This window comes from Poromitra crassiceps, assembly GCF_964638095.1.
Source record: "Poromitra crassiceps genome assembly, chromosome: 16".
Lineage (NCBI taxonomy): Eukaryota > Metazoa > Chordata > Actinopteri > Beryciformes > Melamphaidae > Poromitra > Poromitra crassiceps.
In genome coordinates, this window is record NC_139645.1 from 7,754,088 (window position 1) to 7,767,739 (window position 13,652).

At 43.4% G+C, this 13,652-nt stretch overlaps 2 protein-coding genes across 2 annotated transcripts in view; both read right to left on the bottom strand.

Moving 5' to 3' along the window:
- Nucleotides 1–789: 789 nt before the first annotated feature.
- LOC310791413 (uncharacterized protein) overlaps nt 790–13,652 on the bottom strand; it is a gene marked incomplete at its 5' end in the record, with an annotated part of 39,126 nt that continues 26,263 nt past the window's right edge. The window contains 8 exons of the mRNA XM_083653109.1: nt 790–2,756; nt 3,026–3,146; nt 3,282–3,374; nt 3,585–3,679; nt 4,597–4,719; nt 5,675–5,812; nt 5,912–5,999; nt 6,315–6,427. Of these exons, the coding sequence (XP_083509235.1) occupies nt 2,598–2,756; nt 3,026–3,146; nt 3,282–3,374; nt 3,585–3,679; nt 4,597–4,719; nt 5,675–5,812; nt 5,912–5,999; nt 6,315–6,427 (930 nt within the window). The 3' untranslated portion in view covers nt 790–2,597. The remainder of the gene's footprint in view (nt 2,757–3,025; nt 3,147–3,281; nt 3,375–3,584; nt 3,680–4,596; nt 4,720–5,674; nt 5,813–5,911; nt 6,000–6,314; nt 6,428–13,652) is intronic.
- LOC310791076 (uncharacterized protein) lies at nt 6,600–12,367 on the bottom strand (the record flags this gene model as incomplete). The annotated part of the gene is made up of 2 exons (XM_083652787.1): nt 6,706–12,367; nt 6,600–6,617 (listed from the first exon to the last, which is right to left on the bottom strand). The coding sequence occupies exons 1-2, from the start codon at nt 12,316–12,318 to the stop codon at nt 6,600–6,602; spliced, it is 5,631 nt and encodes a 1,876-aa protein (XP_083508913.1). The 5' UTR covers nt 12,319–12,367.

Genomic DNA, 13,652 nt, shown 5'->3' on the forward strand with positions numbered 1-13,652 from the left:
CTCTCCTCCACGTCGGCCCTCTCTTCCCTCTCTCTTTGACTCTCCTCTGTCTCCACTGGATCTTCATAGATGTGAAGGCAGTCAGACATCTCCATATTCTGTCTCAATCATCAGCTACTTGATATCAGGACCTGTTTTCACTTTGCTGCTCTTTTCTTCAGACTAAACTACAAAGTAGCCTAAAGTCATATTTTGTGATCTATGTCCAAATGAAGACTTGTTTCCTTGCTCCGTTCAGTATCATGCGTCTCTGTGCAGATACTACCGGGTATATAACAGTTTCCCCTCACCTCCTCTGCACTTGTAGAAAGTGTGACTTTTTATTTCCTTGACTGTGTTTTGTGGTGACCTGATCACTCAGCTCATAGGCTGTTTCAACAGGAAAGACTCATTGTGGCAGATGGGTAAAGCTAACATAGGCTATCTTTATCAGCCGTGACAACGATGGCTGGTATTTTCACTTTGTGAGTCTGTGTGTGTCATCATGGCAAAATATGACTTAGGAACTAAACACAGACGCAGTTATGAGAACGTTGCCAGGTGTTTATATCTATTATAAAAGCGTGTTCCTTAATCATTTAGAGCCACATCAAATCAGTCTATTTGAACAAGCTATGCCTTCATTGAACTGCTCAGTCACTGCCTTCAAGTTTGCATAAAAGTTAAGTTTGTGTTTGAGGTTCACCATCATTTTTTTCTTACTCCCACAATCTGATTTTCATAGTTAATCCAAAGCAATATTCTGATGTTTATTTGAGTTTAGTCAGACAGATAGTGCCATTCAACAAGCCAACTAGCCAAATTCAACTAGCTTTATTAAAATTCTTTCAAGATGGCAACAGGCCATCTGAAAAAAGCTCCAACACAGTATTGCACACGGTCAAGCCTGATGTCATCAAAAGGCAAACAGCATCGCCATTACTTCACTCTGAAAAATAGAGGCAGTATAGAAAATATGACATCTTAAACATCTTTCAGTAGTTACCTTTTTCATAAATAGATTCAGTTCTTTTGTTTTTGTCCGTCAATCACGCCGCTATATACAAAACATTAGGACAACGTACCACAAACTCATCAGCAGCAGTGCTCTTCCACAAACTTGGATCAACGAAAAAGCCAAACTTATTTCACCCAATTGGAAACATTCATTTTTGCCTTGAAACAAAACTTCAGGTGAACGACTCCATCTTAATGTCCTTCACACGATCAGCTTAACGACCTTCATTTCAAGACAAGAAAACACAGAGAGCAGAATCTCATTTCGTCTGTTTCCCCTGGCGGTGAAATTACTTGGGAATCTTATTACAGTTTAATATTCAGATCAGAATTGTTTGGCAAGTTTGTTGACCCTGTTTTGTGAAAATGCCATCTCCATCATAAATCATATTGTCAGACTCAAAACAATCACGTGGAAATGTAGTCATTGAACATCAGAGCAGAGGGGATAGAAATGCATACTGTATATATATATACACATACATAACATACTGTACAGTATACCTTGAGGATGCACACTTACATACCAAATAATTATAACATATATATACTTTTACACCCTCCACCTTTTTTGCAGTACATTTCAATGGCACACCATAATATCAGAATGCATCTTTACCGTATGGTATTTTGCAACCAGCGTGTCCCACTTCTGTAAGGGGCATGAGTGCAATTATTAAGGTAAGGGAATAAATCTTTGCCCTTGGCTTTAGCTAGACATTTTAAAGGGAATAAGGGGAGCAGGGAGAGGTGTAGTGCTTCTGAGCTGATAAGAGATGATTACATACAGAAAGTTGAGTTTCAGTGCATAGATTTAACTCAGCATCAAGACTGTGTGCAAGGTGTGAAGCCATGGAAGGCAACCATGGCAAAGCCGTTACCCATAGAGAGCACCCGCAGGTGCCTACATCTGTGATTTGGATGATCATGATGCATACAGTTGTGTGTGAGGTTGGAGGAAGCGAGGGTTTAACACGTTGACTTCTAAGCTCACAGAACAGCAACAAGTTTAAGAAGAAAAGAGGAAGATTGAAACCGTAGTGTTAAGAATGGATATGGCTTTCTGTGCCCTCTGAGGCGTTCGTATAATAAGTTCTAAACCAGAGTCCAACTCCAACCTCCTCAAACTCATTCCTGCTTGAAGCATTGTAGTGAACTAAGTGTAGCTCCTTCTCTCCTTTCTTATGTGGATCAGAATACGATATAGGCAAAGAGTCCAGCCAGTCAGGAATCAAACAGCTTATTTTCAGAAAGAACAAAGAGGAGAGAAGGGCAGAACTAGACTTTAAGGCTTGGCTTACCATACGACATTTCTTCAAGCAATTGATCATCAAAGTCGTCATTTAAGCTAGACTAACCAAATCATTGCTCAGAGAAAACGGGCTGAATCTGGTGACACACTTGTCTGCATCCATCCTCAACAACAAAATACGATTTTACAAATTATGTAAAATAACATGAGCATGACATCAAATTTGTATGCTGCGAAATCAGAATTTGTGGAAATTCAGGGCAAATAAATCAACATTAAGATTTCACAGAGGATGCCATCTTGAGTTTGACGTTTAAATCGATGAACGTATTTCCCCGAGTTTCCCCCGCTAGAGGGCACCGGTGAGGCACATGAGGACGACCACATGCAGCGTGAGCAAGTAGGCCAGGAAGAAGTATCTGGAGCGGGCGCGGGTCGTCAGCAGCTTGGAGCAGTAGAGGCTCCTCCCTCTGAGCCAGCGGCGGCATGCCAGCGCCCCACCCTTCACCTGGAAATCAACAAATTAGAATTAAGAATTTAATTCATAATTTGAAGGAAACAAATCTTCCATCACTGAAATAATTGCCTGGCTGCACAGGCCTCAAAAGAAAAGGGGCGGAAAATTAAATGCTTTAGGCAAATTCACATGATGATGATAGTGTGAAATCCAGAAACTATAATTAGAAACTATGATTTATTCCCATAGGAGATGGGAAAAGTAATTTGGGCAGATGAATAAATAAATGAACACAAATTCATCTTTGGTCCAGTGCGTACCTTGCGTGTGAGTAGGGGCTGGTTGGGGTCGAGAATGAGGGCCTCCCACTCCTCCTCTGCTTCCAGCTGGATACTGAAGTCCCTCTGGCTGCCTCTAGATGGCGACGGGCTGGAACCAACACTGCAAGACAACAACATTGAGACAAACTCTGCTTTGCTGTACATAGAGATGTGTGTGTGTGTGTGTGTGTGTGTGTGTGTGTGTGTGTGTGTGTGTGTGTGTGTGTGTGTTTGAGTGAGTGATCTTGGGTGTCACCTCTTTGCCCTGTCCTCAGCCAGAAACAGAGCCTCCTCGGCTGCTTCCCTCCTGCCTCTCTCCTCTGCCAGTCTCTGCTCCACCTCCAGCAGCCTACACACACACACACACACACACACATATACAGACGCACAAACATGGACACACACAAATACTCCCATGAGCTACACAGATTTGGACTCCACACAACCACAACTACACAAACGTGTAAAATGTACAATGATGGTTGGTCATGTGCATGAAATGACTGGTGCAAATTACATACTTGCGCGCGCACACACACACACACACACACACACAAACCTTTCTTGGAGTGTGGCCTCAGCTGTTTCAATGGTGATGGAGTGGCTGCTCCTCTCCTGGGGGGCTCCTGGTGCCACCTCAGCGCACACTGACCCCTGCTTGTAGGGACGACATATTACATGTATGTAAAAGCTAATATTTTGAGACCGCTGTCCATAGTGGGCACCATTTAGACAATGTGCAGCAAATTCTGCATAATAATTATAAAGGCGCTGAATAACAGAATAATTGAAGCCCCTTTTAGATTGGCCAAAAACCCACTAATATCCACAAACTACCAGCGTTTTCTTCGGCCTAAAAGTTACGAAGCCGTTAATGCTAGCAGAGAGAATGGTCCTTTATTGTGTTTTATCCTTGATGTTGTTTCTGAGATACATGTCCTTAGTTCATGTTCTTTTTTAATTAACCAAACATCTAATACATCAAATCAAATCAGATTACTGTCATGTGTTTCAGAAAGGTAACGTTACTTTAAATGTCTATACATTGATTACATTGATTAACTGTTTATTCGGGCGTGACCCTATGGTGGCGCTGCCGCAGTTTATGTATTTGAGACAATGTCAGGTCAATCTACTGGTTTAAGTGTCCAGGTCACCTGCAGCCTGTTACAGTGAGTTGATCCACTGAAACGTCTGCTCTGGGGGAGCAGCTGTAACATGTTGGGAGGCCATGTGAACGTGTCAATGGCCTATTTTTAACGTTTAAAACACACCGTTTACCTGCGTTTGAAAATGCTGCATATAAGCAGTGATTTTGATATAAAAAGGTATGATAATCTCTTATCCACCGCCTGGAGAAATTGTGTATCAGGTTAAGACCAATCTGGTTGTAAGGTTTGAGATCCATTTTCAATTTAAGGTGCAAATCAAATCTTAATATGTGTATCTACTGTAAATGCAGTCTGGATACAAAATGCCTACTTAGGTATGTGTTGAAAAATGGACCACAAACTCATACACTGTTGATATAAGCAGGTACATAGCAGCACATTTATGATGAAATCCTTCACCTGTGCCTGGCCTTGCACCTGGCTTTCCAGCCAATGGCAGCGGTTCTGGGTGTCCCTCAAGGTTTGGGAAACAGCCTTCAGCTGGGCTGCCACAGCACCTTTCTCCTCTGATGTCTGCTGCAGCTGGGGGAGCGTTGAGATGGAAGTTTTACACATTTTAGAATACATGGTGAGGTGAACACACACCTGGTTAGCCCCTTTCTGAACCGTTTTTCGGGCATATGACGTGATCATCTCCCCTCCACAGTCCCTTCCCGGACGGTAGACTCTCTTGCTGCTAAAAAATCAAGCAGTCCAACCAAGCAGTGGAAATCGGAGATACGCACGTATTTACAAGGGTCACAGAAACATTTCAAAGCAACCTACCAAAACAGAAGGCTCCATTGCTTCCCGGCGGCAGGGTTTGAAAGCTCAATGCTGCTAATAAGTGCCTCTTTTTATCCGAATTCTGTGCCGGTGAGATAGTTTTTTCGCAAAATGCCAAGATGGCCGCTGTGCCTTCTCTCTGCGTTCTTGCATGTGCTTCTGACCAGAGGGGCGCTGTGGAGCGCTATGATGGCTGGGTGCAACAGCACAAGACAGAATGATTTGTATATTAAAGTAGCAGCATCAAGCTTTCAAACCCCGGCAATGAACCCTTCTGCTTTGGTAGGCTGCTTTGAAATGTTTCTGTGACACTTGTAAATACGTGCGTATCTCAGATTTCGACTGCTTGGGAGTTTTAGCAGCAAGAGTCTACCGTCCAGGAAGGGACTGTGGAGGGGAGATGATCACGCCATATGCCTGAAAAACAGTTCCGAAAGGAGCTAACCATTGGAGAGAGAGATAAAAAATAGACTGGTACATGTTACCAAGCTCATGTTTGAGTCATTCAGTGTTGTTTTGAGAGTAGTTGGTAACTACTTGTAGTAGAACCGGTCTGCAGCGCTGCTTGAACGCCCTTCTCAGATGCGGAGTGATACTGAATCAAAGGAATGATGTCATAGCCGTGGTACAGTATATGCTCAAACCTCGGCTTTGAACCAATCAGATCGCTTGATTTGAGGTAGCCGTTTTTATAATGGTGTTTGTTTTGTACCTTAGTGTTGAGCTGATGGTAGTATTGGTCTCTTTGCTGGATCTCATACAGGCAGCGCTGCAAGTCTCTGTGAAGCTGGATTCTCTCCGTCTCCAACTGCTGCACCATCTCCTCCATTCCACTTTGACCTACAGTTTCCTGTTACACACACACACACACACAATTAGAAAATGGAATGTAACTGAACATAATGTTCATTTCTAACACAAGGCAGAATATTCAGCTGTGTAAACCTACCTTGACTGGTTGGTCATCCTTCCTCTCTGCAGCCTGCCGTTTCTGCTTGAGGGCTTGGCATTCACTATGGAGACTATTTCTCTCAGACCTATATAACAGACACACCTTTTAATATACTGTAGGTTATTGATTAATTCCTGTATAACTGTCATGATATCATGGCCCCCCATTTTATTAATCAAATCCTTTTTAAGAAAGTGGAATTAAAAAAATATATACTTTTTGCTATCATTATGTTCAGAAATGATCAAATCACAAATTTGAAATGATCACATTTCTAAACAAAACCAAATCCCAGAGACAGAATACTATAAGAGAACAGATAAATTGACCAAACGCTGCAAATATATATATATATATATATATATATATACAGTATATATATATTTAAATCTGATCTTACCTGAGATCTGCTATTTCTGTCTGGTAGCTGCTGACTTCTTTCTCAGTTTTCAGTTTGTAGGCTTGCGCCTTCTGTAATGTTTTCTGCAGCTCGTCCATCTTCTGCCTCATCTCCTGCAACAACATAAAACATTGGCAGACATGGGTCACCACCTGGTCAAATAAAACCACAACTTCCTAAAAAAAACATCAAACAGGACATGTCACTGAAATCAGCATTTGTTCATCGCCACAACAAAACACAATGCAAGTCAAAGCAATGGCGTGTAGAAAGAGAGCTTTCTGACTAGACCCTGCATGCTGTCTGCAAAATGATACACAACCAACGGCCCAGAGAAAGGATGAGCAAACACAGCCAAACACAAATCACAGCTGGTAGCCTGGTGACTTACCAGCCCATCTCTCTCATTCTGGAAGGCATTGACACCACCTCCACGTGACTCTTCCACACTCACAGAGGCGACCACCTCGGGACCTGACCCTTGCCTGGACTCAACCACTCTCTTGGCCCCAGCCAGCTCATCCATCAGCCTGTCTCGGTCGTTTTGGAGGCTGCCCATGGATCTGGAGAAGGCAGACACCTGTCTGCTGTACGTGTTATTCTCCAGGACGGCCTGCTTCAGCTCCCCTTCCTTTTGTGACAAAGCCTTGCTCAGCTCATCCAACAACTTGTTCAACTCGGTATCGGCGTCCTCGCTCTCTAAGGCGTTCATTTTTTGACCGAGGATGTGCTTCTCTTTGGCGAACACGGCCGACTCCGCAGTGGCATCTTGGAGACTGCGCTCGACCTTGGTCAGGGCCACCTGAGTCTCTCGGAGTTCTTCGTCGTATCTGTTCCGCAGGATCTTGAAATCTTCAATGAGCTGGTCGCGGTCGTTCTGCAAAGCGGCCATGGCTCTTCCCAGGGACTCGTTTTGAGCCTTGGCGTCTTTGCTTTGACCTTTGGCCTCCGATAACAGCTGCTCCGTTTGGAGTAAGTCTCTCGCCAGCTCTGCCACCCTTTGATCGGCTGTCTCTCGCTCATTTCTCATCAGCTCCACCTCCCGCTCAAACGTGTCCAACTCACGGTTGTATTTATCCTCGGCCTCTGTCAGCTTTTTGTCCGTCTCACTGTCCAGCAGCTGCAATTTGTCCGTTAGCTCGTCGGTTAAGACTTTCTGGGCAAAATGTTTTTGCTGCAGGTCGTTGCATTCGGCAGCTTTGGCCGCCACAGCTTGCTGCAAGTCAGCAATGACTTTGCCTTCACTCGTCGAGGCCCTTTCTTTTTTCTGACCCAATATGTCCGCTTCCAGTTTGGCGACCTGAGTTTTAAGTTTAGATGTCTCCGCTTTTAAAGTATCGCTGGCCTCCTCTTCCTTCTGGAGCTCCGAGAGAGACTCTCTGTTCTGCTTTTCAGCAGAAGCTTTTTGGTTTTCGAGATTTTTGATCATGTCCTGCTGCTTCTTGAGCAGCACCTTCAACTGGTTGTCCTTTAGGGACAGGACTTGATTCAAGTCCTCTCTGTAGCGAACCAACTGCGCCCTGAGCATCGCATTCTCCGAATTGAGATCATCCATCTGATGCAACAGTTTCCGTATTTCATGTTTAAGGCCTTTGGTTGCGTTAACGTCCCCTTCAGAGCCTTCTCTACCTTTCAACCCTAACTGATTCCTTGCTTCAAGCATTCTGTATTCTGACATCACCCGCTCCCTTTCGGACTGTAAAGACACCATCGAGTTCCTGAATGACTCCATCTTAGCGGACATGTGCTCCTTTTCCTGGCTAGACCTGTCGACTTTAATGTGCAGACTTTTCAGCTTGGTCTCGAGCCCCCTCAAATCTTTGTCAGCCTTTTCCTTTTGGTAATGTAAAGCCGTGAGCCTATCCTCATAACCTGCTGCTTGAGCACGATAATTATTCTGGAGTTGTTCTAGATAGCCTGACATCTGTCCGTCTCTCGAGGACAGCAAGGACGAGATCTCAGCATCTTTGCTACGGAGGAGTTTTTTCAATTGCAGAGAAATGGCCTCCTGTTTCTCAAAGTCAGACTGAAGTTTGTCATTTTGAGTATGCAAAAGGAGTAGCTGAGCATCTGTGTCTGCATTCATCTTTTCCAATTGCTGGACCTGAAGATTAATTTGGGAGGTAACATCTTCCTCGTCAGCAAGCTGTCTGTTCAGTGAGCTTTTATCGTGCTCTATTCTTTCAACTTGGGCTCTTAGTTCCGTCAGATGAACAGTCATAAGCTCCACAGTTTCAGCGAGTTCAGTATTGCTGGCACCCATGACAAATAGCTGTCTCTGTTGTGCAGCAGCGGCAACAGAGTATTCATTGAGGGTCCTTTCTAGCCTTGACTTGTTCACTCGTAGTTCATTCACCTCGTTATCCTTCACCCTCATGTCTTCAAGGAACCTTCGGATCACAAAACCCTGTTCTAGGAGCTGGCTGTCCTTCTCATGCAACGTCTTCTGGTATAAATCATTCCATTGTTTTGTGGCATCTGCTCCTTGACGGGTGGAAGACAGCGCAGACAGCTTTGTTGCGTTCGTCTCAGCCTCTCTCTTCAGAGTGTTAATTTGTAGATCTTGGGAGTCTATTTGCTGTCTCAGTTCAACGGCTATTTGATGTTCTTGTTCATTTAAACTCTGAAGGTCATCTATCTGTTTCTGTAAAATCATCTGATGTTCCATATAAACATTGTTTTGTTGCTCATCTAGACTTTCTGGTACATCAATGACCTGGTGCTCCCAATTTTCACTTTTCTCTGATATTTCCAGAGCCAGCTGGTCTTTCTCAGATCGAATATTCACAATGCTTTCTGTGGCCTCCTGGAGGAGATTCTTGTGCATAATCAGCGCAGCTTCAACTTGTTTGCCTCTCTCCTCTAAAATTGAGATGTTCTCAGAGCTTTTCCTCAGTTCCATTTCCAACTCTTCACAGGTAGACTGCGAAGTCTTCCAAGACCTCTCCAAATCTAAAATCAGTTCCTGGTATTGAATACAGTTTTGCTGCAGCTGATTGATTTCATGGTGCTTTTCTTTAAGCAGCTCTTGCAGCTCCTTCTTCACATTCTTGGACCCCTCGTTGCCTCTCCGAACCATCTTGAGTTTCTCCTCAAATTCTTTGACTAATCTCAGTTGCTCCTCCTCCTTTTCTTGACAAACCCGAGTAGTCATCTCCTTATTAGCTGCTACCTGGGAGGACAGCTGCATGTTCTGGCTCTGCAACGCACCCAAAGTCTCGGTCAATTCATCAATTCTTTCAGAGTTTTGGAGGACCACCGTTTCTAAATATTCATTTTCATTTTTTATTTTGTCCGAAGTCTCTTGAACATTTTCAAGTTCCTCTTGCAAAAGGGACTTGTCATCCTCCAAGATTCTAAACTTCTCATTAAGGCTGATAGACTCTTGGCTGTGCTTGTTGATAATGTCCTTGAGCTCTTTAATGGCATCATCTTTCTCCCCTAATTGCAATTCATGATCATTCTGTATTTGCTCAGTTCTTGCAGAAAGATTCTGCTTCTCCCTTTGTAACAAATCATTGATTTCCAGTTGGGCACCGAGTTCTGTTTTCTGGGCCTCAATCTGGGCAGTCAGTGAATTATTCAATCCGAGCGCTTCATCAAGTTTGAACTGCATGTTGTTCTCACATGATTTTGATTGGAGGTGCCCCTTTTCTAATGAACAGCTAGCTTCTTTAAGCTCTTCAGCCAGTTTGCTATTCTCAGCTTGAATCTCTGTAAGCTTCTCTCCAAGTTCCTTTGATGACTCTTGAAGGTTGCAGATCTCAGCCTCCAATTGTTCATTTTTAACCGTCAACTCATCAACTGTGATTGATTGTTTTTCATCAAATCCAATCAATTCTCTCCTTATTTTCTGATTCTCCTCCTCCAGCTCCTCAATCTTCTGCTGCTTTACCTTAGAAAACTTGCGCATCTTCTCTTTAATTCGATCGTTTTCCTCCTCCAGCTCCCTAGCTTGCTTCTCCAGACTCTCCCTCTCAGTCTCGTGTTTGTGCACTTTACGGAGGGCCTCCTGTCTTTCTCTTCTGGCCCCCTCCAGAAGCTGCCTCATCTTATCCATTTCACTGCTAACATTCTCATACGCTTGTAAGAGGGACTCATACTCTTGCTTCAGCTCCAGGTGCTTGGACTTCCACTCAGACAACTCGTCCGTCTGAGAGTCCTTAAGAGATTCGAGCTGGCATGAAAATGCTTGCTTCTGTTGGGTAATATTTTCTATGGTTAGTTTCAAGCTTTCACAGGCTGCAGCTAGATTGTGGTTATCATTAAGTATGCCATCAACTTCTGTGAGAAGCTTGTCTCTCTCCGTGGTCAGGGACGAGGCAAAGCTTTCCAGATCCATATTTTGTCGTTTCAATTTGGACACTGATAATTCCAAGGCCACAGAGTCTGCCTCCTTTTCTTCGTGTTTAACCGACATCGCTTCTAATTGTTCCTTGAGAGTTGCGTTGTCCTTCAAGAGTTCTTTCCTAGAAACTAAAGCGGCTTGAAGCTTCCTCGTTAGGAGAGCAGTTTTGTTTGGGTTGTCCCGATCATTCATTTTGGTGCCATCTGCTCTGCACTTCTGAAGCTCACCAGCTTCTGTCCTCATTTTCTCCATGGCCATTTCATGAAGGTGAATTTGCCGTTGCAACTGCTGTTCAAGGACAGCAGTGAGTTCTTCTTTTTCAGAAACTTGAGCCTGAGAACTTAACAAAGCATCATCTCTTGCTTTCAGCTTTGCTTCACAATCTTCCGCGTATTTATAAAGAGACTGGACCTCCTCTTCGTTAACGTCTTTCTCATGGATCTTGTGACGTAGCTGCTCATTTACTTCCTTAGCCTCTTTTAGTTGTGCATTCAGTGTGGCAACCTCATCTCTGAGTTGATCAACACATCTAAAGGCATTTTCTTTTTCTTGTTGTAATAATTCCGTGTGTAACTTATTATTTTCATTCGGAGTACAATGCACTTGTGCTTGCTCAAGCTCCTTAGCCAGAAGATCTTTACCCTCATTGAGCTGCTGCTGTGTTTCTGCTAAAGTGTTGTGTATGGTTTGCAATTCGGATGCTTTCAGGGAAACTGAGGTAAGTGCCGTTTCAAGTTCCACTTTCATCAGATCTCTTTGCTCCAGAAGGGCTTTCTTTTCTCCCATCAACATGTTATACTTTTGTTCATTCTCACAAAGGTAAGCATCTAACTTGCATTTTAGTTCCTCCACGGCAGCCTGAGAAACGCTTAATTGGCTTTGCAAAATCAAGTTTTCATCTATTAAACTTTGCTTCTCCTGTTCGCTCTCTAGCTCAGCTAGTTTAAATGTGTTATGACATTTCTCAAATTCTTCTGTGTTCTCTTGTATCTTCTCATGGGCTTTCACCAGATCATTCTCCGCCATGTGGAGTTTGGAATTCAATGATTGGGCCTTTTGTTCCAAGACTATGGAAGCCTCATCTTTACTTGCAATCTCAAAGGACAAGCTATCTAATTTGGATTGGGCAGTTTCAAGTTCAGCCTGTAAGATCGGTAGAGAGTGGCCTTCAATCTCTTTCTCAGCCAGAGACATTTTCAGATTCTGTATAGTTTGATCCTTCTCCTCAACAAACTGTCTCAACGCCTCCAATTCATCTAGGTGAGACAAAGAGGCTTCACGAACATCTTCCAAGTCCTTGACCTTCTCGTCAAACTTCAATTGGACAGCGTTTAGCTCATTTGTCTGCTGACAATGCTGCTCCAAGAGAGCCTTGTAGTCGTCTTTCATTTCAGCTAGCTCTTGGACCAGCTTCTTCTCATTTTCTTGAGATTTCTTCAGCGTCTCTCTGCGTGCCAGCAAGGCAGCCTGGGTCTTTTTCTGTAGCATTGCCTTTTCTTGCTTCAACTGTGCCAGCTCATTTTCTACGTCAATAGCAGTCGCAATGGATTTGTCCTTTAAATCATCTTCAGTTTTTTTCACCTCATTTTGAAGCTCTTCTAATTTCTGCATCATGCCATGTCTGTCATGTTCAAAGGCATCTTTTTGCTCAGACATACTGGACTGCAGTTGCGTGATGAGAGCGCCTTTCTCATTGAGTGTGTGCAAGGTTTCTGACAAACGCGCTTCTTTCTCATTCAATGTGGCTTGGAAAATGTGTTCATCTGCCTGCAATTGTTCCACAAGTCTCTCTCGCTCTCTTTCCAGTTTAAGAATCTCTTCGTCTCTCTCAAGAATTTTCTTTTCAAGTAGTAAAACATTGTCTTCGTACATTTTTGTTGTGGCCTGAGCTTGAGACGTTACTTCTAGTACCTTATCATGTAAAAGGGATATCTCGCTTCTATTGTTCACACCCTCTTCTTTTTGGTTTTCATATCCTTCAATCTTTTTCAACAAATCCTTTCTTACAATGAGAGCAGCCTGGAGTTTCTTCTTGATTGTATCTTTTTCTATAGATAGCCTGGCAAGTTCGCTTTTTCTATTATCATTTTCTTTCATCAGCTCAGCATTCTCTGAAGTCTTGGCTGCAATCTCACTTTGAGAGTGTGAAATGCGTTCTTCTAATCGCCGATTCATCTCCTCAAGCTTTTCTACGGAGCTCTGGTGTGCACGTTCCATGCTTTCTAATTGCATTGCTAGAGCACTTTTGTCTTCGCCAAGCTTCACCCTTTCATTCGAGGCAGATTCTATGACTTGGGCAATGGACGTATCCTTGTCCCTTAACTGTTGACTAAGTCCAGCAAGTAATTCCTTCTGCTGACTTATTTGAATGCTCATACAGTTGATTTGTTCGTCTTTTGCTTCTAATTCATTGTGTAAATAAGTGTGTTTAACAATGGTCTCTTTCGCTTTCTCTGTTTCAGTGTGGAGCTGTGCCTGCAACTGCTCTACGGTCTCTTCTAAGAGTGTCATTTGTTGGCACTTGTCATAATGGCTCTTCTCCCCCTCGTTCAGGGCATGCTCTGTCTTTTGTAAGTGTGCTAAGGCTTTATCTAACTCACTTTTCAAAGAATCTGTCTCCAACTGATGACGTTGCTCTACTCGCGTCATGGTGGCCTGTAAAGACGCCTTTTCTTCATTCAAAACAGCTAATCGCTCAGACATGGTTTGTGACAAAACAGACAAATCTTGATCGCTACCCTTTTTTTTGGCTTCAAGTTTTTGCAATTCACTTTCCATAGCGTGTAAAGTATGACGCAAAGCATTGTTCTCATGATCTTTTTCCTGGACTGATGCTAATATCTTCTCAAGTTGAACCCTTGACGCTGACGCCTCCAACTCTTTTGCCTTAAGCTGATCAGAACCCAGTCTGACCGCTGATGCTGCCTCCGCTAACTTTTCCTGCAAACTGTCAAAGTCTTGTTTCAATGCATTAACTTTAACATCTTTCG